The 16421-nt window shown below is 40.8% G+C and overlaps 1 protein-coding gene across 2 annotated transcripts in view; it reads left to right on the top strand.

Annotated features, from left to right (window-relative positions):
- The window catches only part of rgmd (RGM domain family, member D), a 57261-nt gene that overhangs the window by 241 nt on the left and 40599 nt on the right, over window positions 1-16421 (top strand). Inside the window, exon 2 of one of the 2 annotated variants that reach the window (XM_042007016.1) lies at window positions 15775-16005. The exons of the other annotated variant lie outside the window; for it this stretch is intronic. Within the exon in view, the coding sequence (XP_041862950.1) occupies window positions 15985-16005 (21 nt within the window). The 5' untranslated portion in view covers window positions 15775-15984. The remainder of the gene's footprint in view (window positions 1-15774; window positions 16006-16421) is intronic. 2 annotated transcript variants of the gene reach the window in all.

Below are 16421 nucleotides of genomic sequence, written 5' to 3'. Positions count from 1 at the left end.
CCGCTCTAGCATCTCTTTCTTCATCATGCATAGATCTTAGAGGGTGAGGAGCATGCAACCAAAAAAACCTGTTTGCAACATATTTACACAGAAAATATAATAAACATCCAAACCTTCATGCATCGATGAGTGCCTTCTCTCTTTTAGCTCCGTGGATGTTACAAATAAAAACTACACTCTTCTTACACAATGGCCATATTTTTTTCCATATCACTGAAATTCCCCCCAGGCTATGGCCTGGGCTCTTTGTCAAGATCAAACAATTTCATTATGACTGCAAACAGCTAAGGCCGGGACTGAAGCTGAGGCTAGCTGACTACTCATAAAACTTGAAAGGTGGCAGACTGATTGGCTTATCAGACTCTTACTTACTAAAGTTTATATATAGAAAAAGCTTTACATTATGTCTTCAGTTTTAATGTGTGTGCACACAGTTTGCTGATGCAGCACACATGTCACATTTCAGACCATGAAAAATCTCTTATCCACTGATAGTCCAGTACACCTCAACCATCAAGGACTGGTCCCATGCTGTTTGAGTCTTTTTTGTCCTGCTTCCGTGAGCACAAAGGACACCATTCCACGAATCCCTGTCCAACTTCATCCATCATTTACTTTGCACTCAACAGAAAATAACAGCCTTGATGTACTCACTCATACTGTATTCTGCATGTTCACTGGCTTGCTTGGATTCACTGTGTATGCGATATTAATCGTGGCCTACCACTGGGCTGAGAATGGGTGACCAATTGGTTAGAATGGGAATCAGGAGCCTTGTGTGATAAGGTACATTAAAAGGAGAAGAGGAGACTTCCAGTGTGGCCAAGTGGTAACACAATGTTGTACAGGATCTGTATTGGTATAAACCTACCATCTGTAAAGGGAAAGTAGTACAGTTATCTTTTTTTAAAAAGCTATGCCAAGGCAAGAAAAAAAAAACATATAATATCAATTGGAATTTTATAGATCATTTAAAAAGTATAAACTATTCATAGGACTATTAAAAGAATTATACATTCATACTAATAGAGCTAAACCAAGTTTACTGTAGGTAGGTCAGCTGGACACATGCTTTTATAATTGATCTACAATGTTTGTTTTTCTGTTTAAAGTGGATCGTTTTCTCTCATTTAATTTCCACTTCATCTTGAGGTTTGCTTTGCACCCATCATAATCTTTTTTTTTTTTTTAACCCTGTCCTGTCCAGCATCCGAACATATAGAACGGTGTCTGTGTGCCATTATTTTATTATTTTTATTGTAATCTTATTTTCTTTAGTCTTTATATGTCAGTGCCGAACCTGACAGGAAGATAGAGGAAGAGGGAAAAAAGGGAGAAAAGGACAGGATTAAAATGTGTAAATAACAGTTGTCTAAGCTTCCTAAAATACGCCACAAAAAAACAAAAAACAATATAAACTACCACAGTACTACATGATACAAAAAGAAAATAGGATAATGATGATATGAAAAAGTACAGTAGTCATCAAACGTACCTGCAGAGAAACGTACCAACCAAACATGAGCAACATCTAGTCAGAAGCAGATGGAGAGACGGGCACGTTTATGAGCGTGCATGTGTGGCCATGCAACAAGGAAAAAATGTGTGCTTGCAAGGGGGCCGTGATCACACTGCACTCCGAAGCATCAGCGGGGGACGGGGGGAGCACGAGGCCCCAAAGGCCCAGCAGGTCCACAGAGCACCAAGCCCAGGACAGCCAAAGCAGACAGAGCAGTGGCCCACTCAGACCAGTGCAGAGGGGCCCCAAGACTGGAGCCCCCTGGCGCGACGGGGCAGGGGCACCGGGCAGCACAGGGTGACGGTGAGCAGGCCCAGGGGGCGCCTTGGCGCAGGGCGCACAGAGGGCAGGCACCCCACATGCCCAAGGGCCACCCATTCCCCCCAGCAGATTGAGCCCTGCCCAGGAACCCGACGGGGCCCGACCGCCCCAGGTAAAACCACCGCTGGTCACACCAACCCAACACCAAGGCTAGGCACCCCAGGGACAAGAACATGTCCACAGGTTCCCCAACTCTGTCAACTAAAGAAAATATCCTGCTTTCTATGTCTAGAAAGTCTAGAACCTTTGCTGCTCAAGGCTAAATGGATTTTGTTTGTACACAGTGTGTGAAGTGTGTAGGGGTTGGTAAATCTGGCTGTTTGTGTGATTCATTCAATGTTTCTAAGTGGCTGTAGAAGCAAAAATGTATAATTTTTTGGTTGCCCTGTTATCATTTTCTGTACCGCTTATTCTGATTCAGGTTCAGGGAAAGCTGGAACCGATCCCAGCAATTAGCAGGCGAGAGGCAGGGTACACCCTGGTCAGGTTGCCAGTCTGTCGCAAGGCCCTGTAGCAACAATATATGTAAACACAAAGAACTGTTAGCTTCTGTAGCTTCCTTACCCTACCAAAGTTGTTGCTCACCACTGAAGAAAGAGGCCAGTGGGAGGGACTAGCTGGAAATGCTGGTTCAGCCCAGGTCCAAGCTGCTGTTGGTTCGCGTCCTTAGTCCTGTCCAGATGGATGCTAGCACCTAATACTCTCACTTCGCATTATCAAGACTTCCTCCACAGTTGCAATGTTTGCTATTGTATTTGGAACTTGAAAGTGAACTCTGAATTTAGTACTGCCTTCTAGTACACTGTTTCTCAAATGGGGGTACACTTACCCCAAGGGGTACTTTGTGACACTCCAAGGGGTACTTGAGAAAATAGAAATCACAAAAATATTTTCAGTAAAATTTCAAAAAATCCTGTGATATAAAGTAAATCTTTCTGTAAGTTTATTCTCAGTATTCAGTTTTAATTATGTGTTTAGGAGAGAACATGTATTGTGGTTTTCTCACCTTTCCCAGGAAATTATTTATGAATCATTGATAACATGTTTGTCCTTATAAAATGACTGAAACGTGAAAGGGTTTCATTAGGTACAAATTTTAACAAATTGTGCGCTAATTGCCAAGTCCTGTTTACTTGTGTTTCCAACCAGGAAGCTCCGCACTTGCTAGGGGGTACTTGGCTGGAAAAGTACTACACAAGGGGTACATTGCTCCAAAACCTCAGAGAACCACTGTTCTAGTAGATGAATCGCATGCTTGGGAGTAAATGAGCAGTAACATCTGACAACATTCAAAACTGATATATGTATTTATGTACATAAAGTGAGCATATTGAGCCCTTAGCAAGACCTAGTCTTAGCAGCTAGTGGCTAGTTTCCTCTCATTTGGCCTGGGACGCAGCCACCAACCACTGCTGTCCCAGAGATGCCAGTTTCTCATGGATTGCGCAAGCTTCTCATTTTATCTTTTCTTTACAGCACATGTGAAACAGCCGTAAAGTTCCATCCTGCAATAGTCAGGACTTGTTCCTTGTGGAGCAAGAGCTTCCATCTTTAAAATGGTGATGGTGGATAGAGCTGGGGCTCCCTGCCTTGAGAATTTGACCATACAAGGAAATCCAAGACCTTGGACATGACACAGGCCAAGTTGCTAAAAACAAGTTTTAAAAAGAGTTAAACAATACTGAATGTCTTCTACATAAAAACAGCAAAACATCCATAAAGAAATGATTTGATTTTCAGGTGATGTTTAACTAATAATGCATTTGTTCACTACACTACACTACAGATAAGCTTGAAAGCACAAAAGAACAAGCCATGGTCAATTCCTGTATCTTTATTGAATGGTAAACCTAGATTTCAATATAAAAACAAGTTATGACTACTCTTTGAAACCAAAAAGAAAATGGGTTTCTTTTTGTGTGCTTCTCACTCATTTGGTTGGCACACTGACATTCATTATGCATGTTCCTGCACCCGTCTTTGCCCTGCAGCATCCTGAGGCTGAGAAATGTGATCTACCATTAAATAGAAGAGAAAATGAGCCAAGTAAGCAGTTAACAGTGATGCCACAGATTACTTGAAAAAGTAATCTGACCACTGATTACTGATTACTTCTTTAAAAAGTAATCTAGTTACTTTACTGATTACTAAGGTTTAGAAGTAACTAAGTTAGATTACTAGTTACTTTATTAGTTAAAACCCCCCAAACAAAAAAATGACAATCGATTTTTTTTCGCATATACTTTACTGAAAGTGCATTAGTTACGAATGGTGACTTTACAGTGTTTTGCAACTTGTAACTTTTAATTGTTTTTCACCTTCTATGAACATAGTCAGTCTCTTATTAACTTTGTAAATCATTCAGTGCTTCTTCCCTACCATCATATACATTAATTCAAATGAATAACAATAAAATAAAGCAACATCTCTCGTTAAGCATAAGACAAATCTGCATTATGTTTTACGTTTACACATGAGAAAATAATGAAATAGTAACGGACTTATTAAAAAAAAAAAAAATCAATTCGGTTTGGAATAGGTTCTGATGAGGGAAGTGGAGAGGCGGACCTCCCATCATGCACCAGGGTAATAAGTTTCTATATCATATTTTTTTCTAAAGTCATGTGCAGTGAATGATTTGTGTTTGTTGATTTAAAAAAGGTCAAGTTTCAGCGAAGAAAGGTAGCTGCATGCTTACGAGTACATAAAATTTCTGTACCACCGTTAATGAGAAGGTGTGTTGAGTTAGATAAATACACTTTCGTCCACGGCGTTTGATTTCAAATCATATGTGAAAGGAGTGGGGAGTGCCGAAGTAACGCAGGACGAATATGAAGAGTAACGGTAATTTGATTACATTGTAGGACATCCTAACGCGTTAGATTATATTTTGTTAAAATATGTAGTCAGATTACTGTAACGCGTTACTTTGTAACGCGTTACTGGCATCTCTGGCAGTTAATGTAGTTAGTTTCTGCATACTAGTAACTAGAGCAGTATGCAGCTTAGTTGAGTGTCAGCTTCAGCACGACGGTTGACATTTTATGAATGTTAATGGCCAAGGAGTATGTAATTCAGTGCCAGCACATAGACAGTAGTTATTCACCTCTGAATGCCAATAAAGACAATAGATAATCCAATGAGTGTCTTAGATGTATGGATTGAATGAGCCACTGTGCTTGCTTGTCATTGATCAGATAACTAGCTTTGGCAGGAATGTATAGCCTCCTGCTACAAGCATATAACCTTTGTCAAGTGCTCAACAGTCTTAATTTAGACACTTTAACTGTGCCATAGTAATCCAGTTCTGTGAATACATCCATTATGGTTACATACACAATTGTGATCAACTACAGGTGAAAAAAAAAAAAATAGAATATTGTGCAAAACTTATTTATTTCAGGAATTCAACTTTAAAAGGGAAACTAATATATTTTATTGACTCATTACATGCATTTAAAGTATTTAATCATTATAATTTTGATGATTATGGCTAAATCTCAGAAAATTAGATTACATGAAATCAATGAAAAAAAAGGGATTTTGAACACAGTAATGTTGACCATCTGAACAGTATAGTCATGCATATGAACTCAGTACTTGATTTAAGCCCCTTTTGCATGAGTTACTGCATGTGTGGCGTAGCATGGATGTTATCAGCCTGTAGCCCTGCTGGGGTGTAATGGAAGACCAGGATGCTTCAATAACTGCCTTCAACTCTTCTGCATTGCTCGGTCTTGTAAAATCTCCTGGTAGACGGCTGCGTTGACTCTGGACTTAATAAAGCTCAGTTGACCAACACCAGCAGATGACATGGCTCCCAAACCAACACAGACTGTGGAAATTTCACAATGCACTTTAAGTGTCTTGGATTGTTGCCTCTCCATTCTTCCTCCAGACTCTGGGGCCTTGGTTTCCAAATGAGATGCTAAATTTGCTCATCAGAAAAGAGCACTTTGGACCAGCTTAGGGTGTCACCGCTGTAGGCTAGTCATAGCTTGCCGTCCACCTCTTCCAGATCTGACTTGCATTACGCATGACAGCATGGTTAGGCAGAAGTACTCCATTCTGATTGGCCAGTTTGTGATTATGTGTTTTGGAATTTCTGGATCTTTTCGCTGAATTTGTGCGGTAAACTGCATTTTTATTTTACCAGAAGATTTATTACTTTATTTGCTTCCAAGATCTGGTGAAGACACTGAACCATGTCAATGTTTTTTCGAAAACAGGAAACACCTGCTGGAATTGAGGTGTACCACAGAAAAAACTCATGCTGTGGAGTTTACCAGATGATACCAGCCCTACTGCCACCTTCAGATTCAGAGGAGAAACTGCCAATCAAAAACGTAAACCTACGCTCAAGTGCGACCATCATCACCAAATGCAGACGATGAGCAAGTATAAACCCAGCTTTAGTCATAGATGACTTCTTTTCACAAATGAAATAGTTTCTATTGGAGAGAAATCCATGTCATCCTGCACACTATTGATGATGTTATCTCATCAGCTTTAGAAACGTCTGTAGAACCTGATTTATGTTGGGACTGTTTCCTCTATGAGCTAACAATAATCATTGCTAAATCTAAACCATCAACCTGTATTTTAGACCCCATTACAGCCAGACTGTTCAAGGAAGTTTTCCCGTTATTAATCCTCCACTGCTAAATTAAAACACAAGCTCACAAGGTGTTGTCATGCACATCACAAATACAGACTAAATCCCAAACTCCTCTCTCATCTAGGCCTGTGAACCATGTATGGAAACTGTTTCTTTGAAGTCGTGGCGATGCACAGACATTATCTTCTAAATGTCCTACTTTTGAAACGTAACACAATGTTCCAATTACACTCCTTCATAATGACAACGCAGCTCTGACGTTTTCTGCTGTCTGTGCACTAGCCAGCCATGTTCACAAACTAGAATCGAAATGCCAAGATTAATTGACCTGTACAGTGAAAAGAAGTCATTAACATCATGATGAACAAATGAGCCACAGAAAAACCTTTATACAAATGTCACATTTCATTCATACAGTCTGGTGCCAGCCTGGGTTACTGCCCATGCTTTCCATGTCTAAATTACTGTAGACTATTTTTTTCTTCTTTTTAAAATAAATCGAAATACCCATTTTACAAACTATAACTTTTAATTTGCGCTGATAATTACAGTAAATAACTAAATATAATCTTTTAGATTGTTTTTAATGTCAGATTTTTCACATGTATTGGTTGTTTAAGTAAGCAGCCATTGATCTCTGGAGTTGTGTGGGTTGATTAATTTAGAAAAGAATGTTAATCTTTCTGAATACTGAGCTTGTGCATGACCTCTGAAAAGTTTTCACAAAACATTGCGCTATAATAACAAAAGGAGAGGGAGCGAGAGGGACAGAGGAGGAGGGGGAGCAAGATGAAAACCTGTGAAAGGGAGCGTCAGTGTGAATAAAATGTGTGGGTGTGAGAGGTGGCTGAGGTGGCCCTGTGACCCCTGACCTCCTTCCCCCAGGTCCATTCAGAGCAGTACAATGGTTGACACCTGTGTCCTTTCAGGGCTGCTTCTATTATTATTTACATCAGTCAGTAGAAGAGTGAGAGAGGGGGGCAGAACGAGGCCAGAGGTGCTGTGAAGCAGTGTGCATCATTCTCATGCCAACAAACCTCCCTCTCTTCAGCTCCTCACACTTTCAAAGGCAGGTGCTTCATATCTATGTATGTCTGCCAACCTGCTCCTCTCTAATTATTTCAGATAATTCCAAACATGTCGGTGGAGAATGAGGATTCCCAAAGATGACAGATGGTTTGTTTTTACATCCTGTACCGAATGGTCTGACATTTCTGTATTGCTGCTTCTCTGTGTCATCATTAACACAGAGGGGAAGAAAGCCAAAGATCTTCATGCACACATTTATAAGCACGTACTCTCTTTGGATTCTCAAAAGCAAGAATTTAGTGGTTAATATTTTAATGCAAACTGAGGCAAACAGTGGAAAAAAAGTATATTTAATCCAAATTTCTGATCATGATGTGAAACAAAGTAATAAGATGCATATTTGTGCTTATTTCCTATTGTAAAACAAATCTAAACTATCAGGAAAACATTTTACATTTCTCTCAAAGTCTTTAATTCATCATTGCAATGTGTTTACATGCCGAAAGAAAAAGAATTGTAATATTCCTAAATATAGTTTTGCAAAATAAAAAAGAAAATGTCCATGCTCTGTAATAGGGGTGCTGTTATGAAAGAAATCTGAATTAAACAGTTAGAATCAACACATGAAATTAATATTAGTGTCAGAATGCAAAATAAATGAAATTTAACACCTTTCACATATTTTCCTCCTTGATGTTGCCCTAATGCAGCAGCCACCACGAACAGAATAATTTCAATGCCTTTTCAGTAAAATTTAGATTAAAACTAATGACGTTCACAGGACAAGCCCTTCGTTATGTGCCTGTCATTTATCCCTCTGTTGCTGATCGGGCTGGTGGGGAGAGTCACAGGAGCATGGGTGGCAGGCTGGGGGATACATGAATTCTTCTTTTTTTCACTGGGGGAGAGAACGCCCAATTAACAAAGGATAAGAAGTGAACCGTAAACACCCTCAACAAGGCCCAACAAACCTACTAGAATAAGGTCTCTCTCTCTCTCTTTCTCTCTCTCTCTCTCTCTCTCTCCCTCCCTCTGTGTGTGCTCCTCTCTCTTTCTCCCTCACCCCCTCCAGCCCTCCTTCCCCCCTCTATCGCGCTCACTCTCTCTTCCACTTCCCTTACAAAAGGAAGGCTCAGAGCTTACAAAGTGCCAATTAACACTGAATGTTTGCCCCTCGCACCTCCCTCTCTGAACTGCTGACAGCTCTGGTGTTTGGGTTAATACCAAAGGCCTGCAAAGAATTATAATTCTTCTCCTTGCCCCATCCCCCCTTCTCTCCCTATCCTATCCTTTTATTTTGTTTCAAATGGGGTGGTTTTACAGTTCAATGAACAGTCAAAGGGTGATATAAAATGACTTTCCAAAGAATTTCATTTGGGGAGAAGAGGGGCTGTGTTGCATTGGGACAACCAGGGGGCAGGAGGGGGGACAGTAGTTAGACAGAACAAGAGAAACTATAAAATCAAAGAAAATGATAAATTAATAGTAAAAATATGTTTGAAAATGTGTTTTATTCTAATTATTCTGAGAGAGCTATTGTTTGTTCATACAAGCATAAAATGATCATTTACTATTAGCCCTGTTTTACCATTTCTTCCTTTATAATCAGCTTATTTTATAGAAAATTTTAAAACTAAATCCCAGTTTATACATATACTTTACTTTCTTACCCATTGGAACTTTAGTCCTACTTGAGATGAAGATGGAAGCGTGGGTCATTTATCAAAGGCAAGGCTGATGGCTATACTATGCTTGTTTTTCTCCCTGGTGAACCCCAATAAATCAGCACAGTGAATAAAGGAGCAGCCTGAGAGAAAAGGCAAGAGGGTTAAACTCTGGGAGAAACAGCCCACTAGACTCCTTAACTGAGCTTCTACTTGCTTTCAATTCCCTGCCTAAACAGGGTCTGCCTCCAAAATTTATGGCCTCACAGGACCAAGTCTATACTCGCCTCTTCCTTTACTCTGGGATAAGGTCCCCACAAATACATTAAATATTCTCTTCAATAGCTTTGTGTACTCTGTGCCATTCACAGAGTGGTGCATGGTGCCATGCATGAATCATTATCCTTTTCATTCAGGATTGATGCTCCTTTGCTGCATATTGGTGTGATTTGTAAAAGGACAGAAGCAGAATGGGGGGTAAAAGCTGACCAACCTCTGATATATGTCTGAGCTGCGATAAGAAGTAGTAAATAGAGACTAAATGGACCTGCCTTTAACATGTGAAGCCGTTATTTCGTCATGAGAGTGTGACACAATGAAAATGCATGTGCCTAGCATGCTGCGACCTTTAAAAAGGTAAACAATCAAGACTCAATAAATACTACAACATAATGCACCCAAAACTTTTTAACGTTGCATGGTCATCATGTGTAAAATTAGGTGGTTACTTGTGGCCAGCTGGGGTAAACATCACATTGTCTCTTCCACAGTGTAGTTTGTAATAAAGCACACCAGCATGGGATCAGGCCAGCTTGTTTGGATCATTTGTGAATGGGCAAAGGTGGTCTAGAAAGGGGCTCATTATTACGTTCACATGGCAGAACTGATGTGTGAAAGGAGCCAATATACCCTCAATCCACCCTGAGCATGTTTACACTTGTATATCGAGCTGTTTTGATTTGATCTGATTGCATGTGATACATGCCAGCAGCAGGTGTATGAGGCATTTTTATGTTCTTTTTCATTTAGACTTACCTTGCATTCTGCAGTTTTAAGCTCTTCATAGCTATATGAGACTATTTTTCAGTGTTTACTCTCACAAGTCTTGTCATCTATCTCTACACCAGAAAGAAAAGTGTTTGTCTATACTGAACTAATTATCAATTAAGAAAGTTAAATAGTCAGGAATAATGGTAAAGACCCTCCTGTTAGGATGTCACCCCTTATTATAAACATATAGTGGTGCTACTGATGTGGAAGACTGTTTTTTTTTTTTTGTTTTTTTTTTAAGTAAGAGTAGCTGACATGACCTGACATGGTTCATGGTTCCACCAGTGAGGGCTGGCTGGGCCTCTACCTCAACTCCGGGACACAGAGGTCAAAATGTTCTACAGCCTCTCTGAGACGGATGCAGCTGGAGAAACATGTGACTCTGGCCTCAGCTTTAAATCCAGATTTCTAGGATTTAGTGTAGATAAGGGGAGCGCAAAATGGGAACTTATAACTTGAGGCGATAAATGGAGAATTCATGTGGGAGGGGAAAATAAGAATGCATTGGCAGGGAATCATATTTCCACATTTCCAGACATATGATACAGCCACACCATATCATTTTTATCTGAAGATTTATTTGGAAACAGGTGCTCTGTTTGGGGCTGAGCTGCAAAGGAGTAGAGAGTCTCCTCTCTGTAACATCTGATTCACATGAACTATAATTTCTGGTTGCCAAATGACAGGTCCAAAGGTCAGAGATGTGGCTGTGTCAAATGAGGGTCATGAGAAAAGCAGAGAGGAGCACGTGCTTAGAATAAGATGAACCTCAAAATTTGCCCAGAAATGGATACAGAGCAGTCGCTTGAACTTCAGTTGAATTGCTGTTCTCTCTCAGGAAAACTGAGTTTTATTTTTCCTTCATTTTAACATTCTTGTCTTCCCTCCATGTTGGTGTGTGTATGTCTTGAGTTTGTGTGACCCCATGATTGCTGAGCAGAACACAGCGGACCATTGGATAAGCCCTGTGGGACTCAAATTCTGGGCCAGGATACATGAGTGTTATGCATCACCCTGGATCTCAGGCTGTAACCCACCCTCGCCCTCACTGTCTGTGGTTTGGGATGATGAGGAGGTCAGGGTGAATCGCAGGTCAGCCATGGAAAAGCTTGCTTTATTGTCTGTCTCAGAGAATGAAGGATAGAGGGATGAGTGAGCAAGACTGAGGGGATGGTAGGAGGTGAAGAGTGGACGGGAGAGGAGGGAGGCCGCCAGTTGGACCAGAGGGTATGAAGAACAGGGAGATTAAGAGGAATGAATTGGAAATTAGAACATAAGTGGAGGATTTCAGATGTAGAGAGATGGAGAAAAACACGTACAAGATAGCAGGGTAGAGAGATGGACAACTTTGCACATCAGTTTCCCTGATCTTTGATTTTTATTTTTTCCATATGGCAGAGTGAAAGACAGATTCTCAGCAGCAGAAAAGCTGCAGGGCACGTGATTATTTTCAAAGCTGTGCCAATACCCTTGACAATATTTGTATCAAATAGCAAATCCAAAGCAACTCTTGCAGTGTGTATGTGCTTTACATTATAAGTTAGTTTTTTTTTAAATTACACTTAGTGCACTTGACAGATTTGAAATGCTGCATCGATAGGACCACTCGCACACAATGGCACATCACTCACAGAAGGAAATTTGTATGTTTCTCAAAGCTATCAAATGAGATGATTTCCAGCAGATTTGGGGTGTCAAAGATCTTTGTTGAAAGTGATTGATGAGTGGTCAGTAATTGTCCATTGTGAGGAGATGTCAGAAGGAGACAGCGTGTCACCTCGCAGTGAGAGTAAAAGAGCCAGCAAATGGAAGTGATTAGATCTAATATTCTCCATCTGGGAGTGATTGCCTCAGATGAGGAGTTTCAAAGAGGAGCACGGCAGGGAGAGAAAAAAAAAGAGGCAACAGTAATTTGCACAGGATTTACAAATCTCCTGAATCAAATTTGGGAATCTTTGTGCACATCTTGTTCTGTTCCCTCAAGACAATCACTAAAAAAAAAAAAAAAAAAAAAAAGGCATGCACGCATAAACAACTTTGTTCCTGTAAGACAGCTTGAGATCTCCAACAGTGCCAGAGAATGAGGTTGAAATATTCACTGCTGCGAGTTGGATTTGGAGGCTCACACATCAATACTCAATATATCTCACAGTCTGTCTGTGAGCAATCACAAACCACCCAAGAAATGGATGCCAGTGTGTCAGAGTTGAGCAGGAGCCAGGTCAGAAGTGATCAAAGACTGCTGAGGAGAGACAGAGGGGGTTATCTGGTCCCAATTACATTCAATCATGGGAAATTGGCAAAGTGCACAGCGAGAGAGATCTTCATGATGAGAGCAGGAGGCCAGATGAGTCGAGGTGGTCTGCTGACATTTCAGACTTCACAGGGGAGATTGGAACATTAACATTGGGTCTCTGGTTGTAATGTTTTTCCCCCTGTTTGTTTTGAGTGCTGCGAGGTCGCAGTGACAGTGGCTCTGACTTTTTCTTACCTTTATCAGGAAGTTCTGATACTTGGACTAAGATTTTCAAGGAATAGCATACAGTATGTGGTTTTTCTAGCTACCGCAGGGCAGAATAACTTTTTTAAAAGCCAGAAACAAATTTATATAAGGGGAAAAATTAAATGAGAACTCATAAAAGCAAAACCAAAAATTTCAGAAAAATATAGGGTAAAATAAAGAGACATGATAGGATTGTTGGTATTTTCCAAGTTATTTCATAAATATATGCCTGTACTGACAAATTATACACCATATATTGTTTACTTTTTATCATGCAGAAGGAGTCTGACAACATAATGGAACAAAAAAAAGTTCTAAATTTTGACAAGATGTGTTGGTTTCATAGAAGAAGAGTTTTTATTAATGCATCTCAGTTGCTGATCACTGTAGCATTGTAAGGCTTGATATTTATCTCTGTGCTGCTGGTTGCACACTCCATCTTCACAGCAGGTTTACTAAGATTGACCTTCAACAATGACCTTGATGGCTATCTTACCACAGAGAGGGCATGGATCTATAGCTACAAGGGCCAATGTCTTCTGTGCCAACTGGAAAATTTCTGAATTCCCTGTGGAATTTTTCAACATATTCCCCCTTCTGTGGCTTATGACTTTAAATTAGCTACCCAAAGTGTTGACACACAAAGCTGAGTTATTTCTTCATTTTCATAACTTTAACACTGATTTTGAAGATGTTATTCTTTTTGGAGACAGCAGGCAAGCACTAATGTCGATGAGACAGTTACAATTAGTATTTATGGCATTAAATAATCCCTTACAGCAGGTGGCAACATGCTGCGTTAACAGTAGTAATGTCATGGTAATTAAGTAGGAGGTAAAGCTAGTTAAACAAGTAGTAGGTTTCATGGTTCAAGCTAAAAGCCATGTTTGACCGACAATGTCAGTGTTAGTGTGATTTTTAAAGTTTATAATCTCTTGGCTATTTTGAATGACTTCTGGATGGCTTCGAGAAGATTGTGGTCCACCATCCAGCGGCTCAGGAGGGGGAAGCAGTGCTCCATCAACTCTGTGTACAGTGGGGATGGGGGCTGCTTACCTGGACTCGGAATGTTATGAGTTGGTAGAGGGAATACTTCGAAGACCTCCTCAATCCCACTAACATGTTAAAAACCTCCTCAGTGGCAGGAGCCGGGGGTGGATTAGGTCTGCCTGGAGTTTCTTAAGGCTCTGGATGCTGTGGGGCTGTCTTGGCTGATATGCCTGTGCAGCATCTAGTGGACATTGGGGACAGTCAGGTCCGTCCGGTCGAATCTTAGATTAAGGAGGAGCAGTGTGGTTTTTGTCCTGGTCGTGGAACAGTGGACCAGCTCTACACCGTCCAGGGAAGGTTGGACTCAGCCCAAAGCTGCCTTTTGTCTCTGATTCTGTTCATAACTTTTATGGACAGAAGGTGCAGCCGAGGTATTGAGGGGATCTGCTTTGGTGGCCTCAGGATTGGGTCTCTGCTCTTCGAGGATGATGTAGTTCTGTTGTGTTCATCACACCGTGATCTTCAGCACTCGCTGGAGCGATTCGCAGCAATTCGCAAGTGTGAAAGAGCTGGGATGAGAACAACCTTGCAGCCACAGCTCTGGCTGGCTGCCTCAACAATGGAGGCACGGAACATAGTCCACTCAGACTCAATGTCCCCCGTCTCACTCGAGACATGGTTGAAGCTGTACTGGAGGTGGAAGTTGAAGCTCTCTCTGACAGGATACTCCGCCAGACATTCCCAGCAGACTCTTACAACACATTTTGGCCTACCAGGCCTCACTGGCATTCTCACCGACCATTTGAGCCAACTCACCACCAAGTTGTGATCAGTTGACAAGTCCGCCCCTCTCTTCACTTGAGTGTCCAAGACATGCGGCCACAAGTCCGATGATACATCTACAAAGTCGATCATTAAATTGCGAGTACCCTAGTACCAAGTGCCTGAACATAAAAACCGAAGTAAAAAAATATGTTTAAATATCATATTTAATACTCTGGAAAATGTTGCTTTTTTGAAACATTTTCACCTCATCCTTCATTTGCAGGTCCAAAATGAACCACCTTTGGTTTTTAACAAAGTTAGCAACACACTAAGCATCTGTATTTGCTCACTAACTACACTCAACAAAAAGTTTGACTAAGTTCTTTAGAGCTGACCTCACTGACAGACATGACAAAGATTCAAAATGTTGAATTGTCTGAAGTTGAATCTGACAATGCACGTAATGAGCGAGATATGGGACAAACAAGGGCAGTAGACATAACCCTGACACTCATGATGTTCCAATCAGCCGACCATCAGCTTTATGGATCACAGCCTTTATGTGACAGAGGAAATAAAAGATGGTTTTGTCTACTAATGAACCAGGCTATTATGTCACCTCAACGTTTCCATCTGTGGTGCAAATGGAAAAAGAAAAAAGGCGCTTAGATATGCTGTCATCAGTCAAGCATTTTCTTTTTTTTAGTATTGATATCAACTAGCAAAACTTACAGTGTAATTACTTTTTGATTTAGTAATATGCAACTTGTAAACAACTATATTTCTCAATTAACTTGTGCAACACTGCAGTTAAAATGTTCTTCAGCTAAATTGCAAAATCAACGGTATGTTTAATGAGCTGGAAAGCAAAAACCATTAACTAACCGGATTTAGACTATTAACTACTGGCAATGTGTGACAATGTAATGATTAGTTAGGGAATGTTTAAAAGATGATCCAGCTCCAACAAAGGCTTTTCTTTGTATGCAAAGGTGTTGAATAGACGGCATTTCCTCGACTAATGAATGCTGATAAAAGAGAAGAGATAACCAAACAAGCATAACAAAAGGGATTTCACTTACGGTGGGTTTCACTCTGATTTGTCAAGTGATTCCTGCTCATCTGTGATTGGTTGGAAGTTGTCACTAAAGAATGCCAACAAAAAAAGTGACCCTCCACTGAGCACCTCTTCCCTGAAATCCCTCCATTCCCCTCCTTACCCTCCCAACTTTCTGTCTCCCACCCCCTTCCTTCTACCCCCTAGCCCTCAACCACCTCTCCGCCTCATGCTCCCCTCTCTCTCATTCTCTCCCAGTTGCCTCACGGCTTGCTGTGACCCATCTTGCACCTCCCGAAGCCCACAACAGACGCTTGGTGTGTGAAGAAGGTCAGAAGTTCAGGCTTGGCTGAGGCTCCATTCCTCCCTCTGCACAGAGGAGGCCTGCCCTGCGGGTTTATAATTATCTGCCGTTGGCATTCAGCACAGGTTCAAGCACAGTGCAAGCACTGGCACCAGCGTGGGGGGATGCGCTTGGCTACACACTTGGTGATTAGTCGTTCCTAATTGTCAGTTCCTGTTCCGTTTTACCTTTTTCTCCCTCTCACCCTCCATCCCTCTCGGTATTTAAAACAACTTTACATTAAACCAAAGCTCTCGGTTTATTCTCTTGAACTTGGCTGTACTTCTGTCTGCTTCAGTATTCTCTGGTTTATTTAATATCTCCTCTCACAAAAAGTCCTGCATGTGTCAGGTTCCCTTTCACAAATTCTTACATTTGTTAATTCTGATCCCCAGAAATTACAGCTAGTACTGTCTGGCTTTCAGCGTTCGCTGACACAGCTAAGTTAAAAGAACCTTTATTTTCTTCTAATGTTTGCAATTTATCAATGTTGTTTTATACACCATTGATTTTATGACAAACTTAAGTGTATCTCACACTAACAGATAAAAATGTGAAGTGT

The sequence above is a fragment of the Melanotaenia boesemani genome, chromosome 14, assembly GCF_017639745.1.
Source record: "Melanotaenia boesemani isolate fMelBoe1 chromosome 14, fMelBoe1.pri, whole genome shotgun sequence".
In the NCBI taxonomy this organism is placed as follows: Eukaryota; Metazoa; Chordata; class Actinopteri; order Atheriniformes; family Melanotaeniidae; genus Melanotaenia; species Melanotaenia boesemani.
Note: the sequence above shows the minus strand (reverse complement) of the source record. Positions and strands in the feature narration are given on the sequence as shown.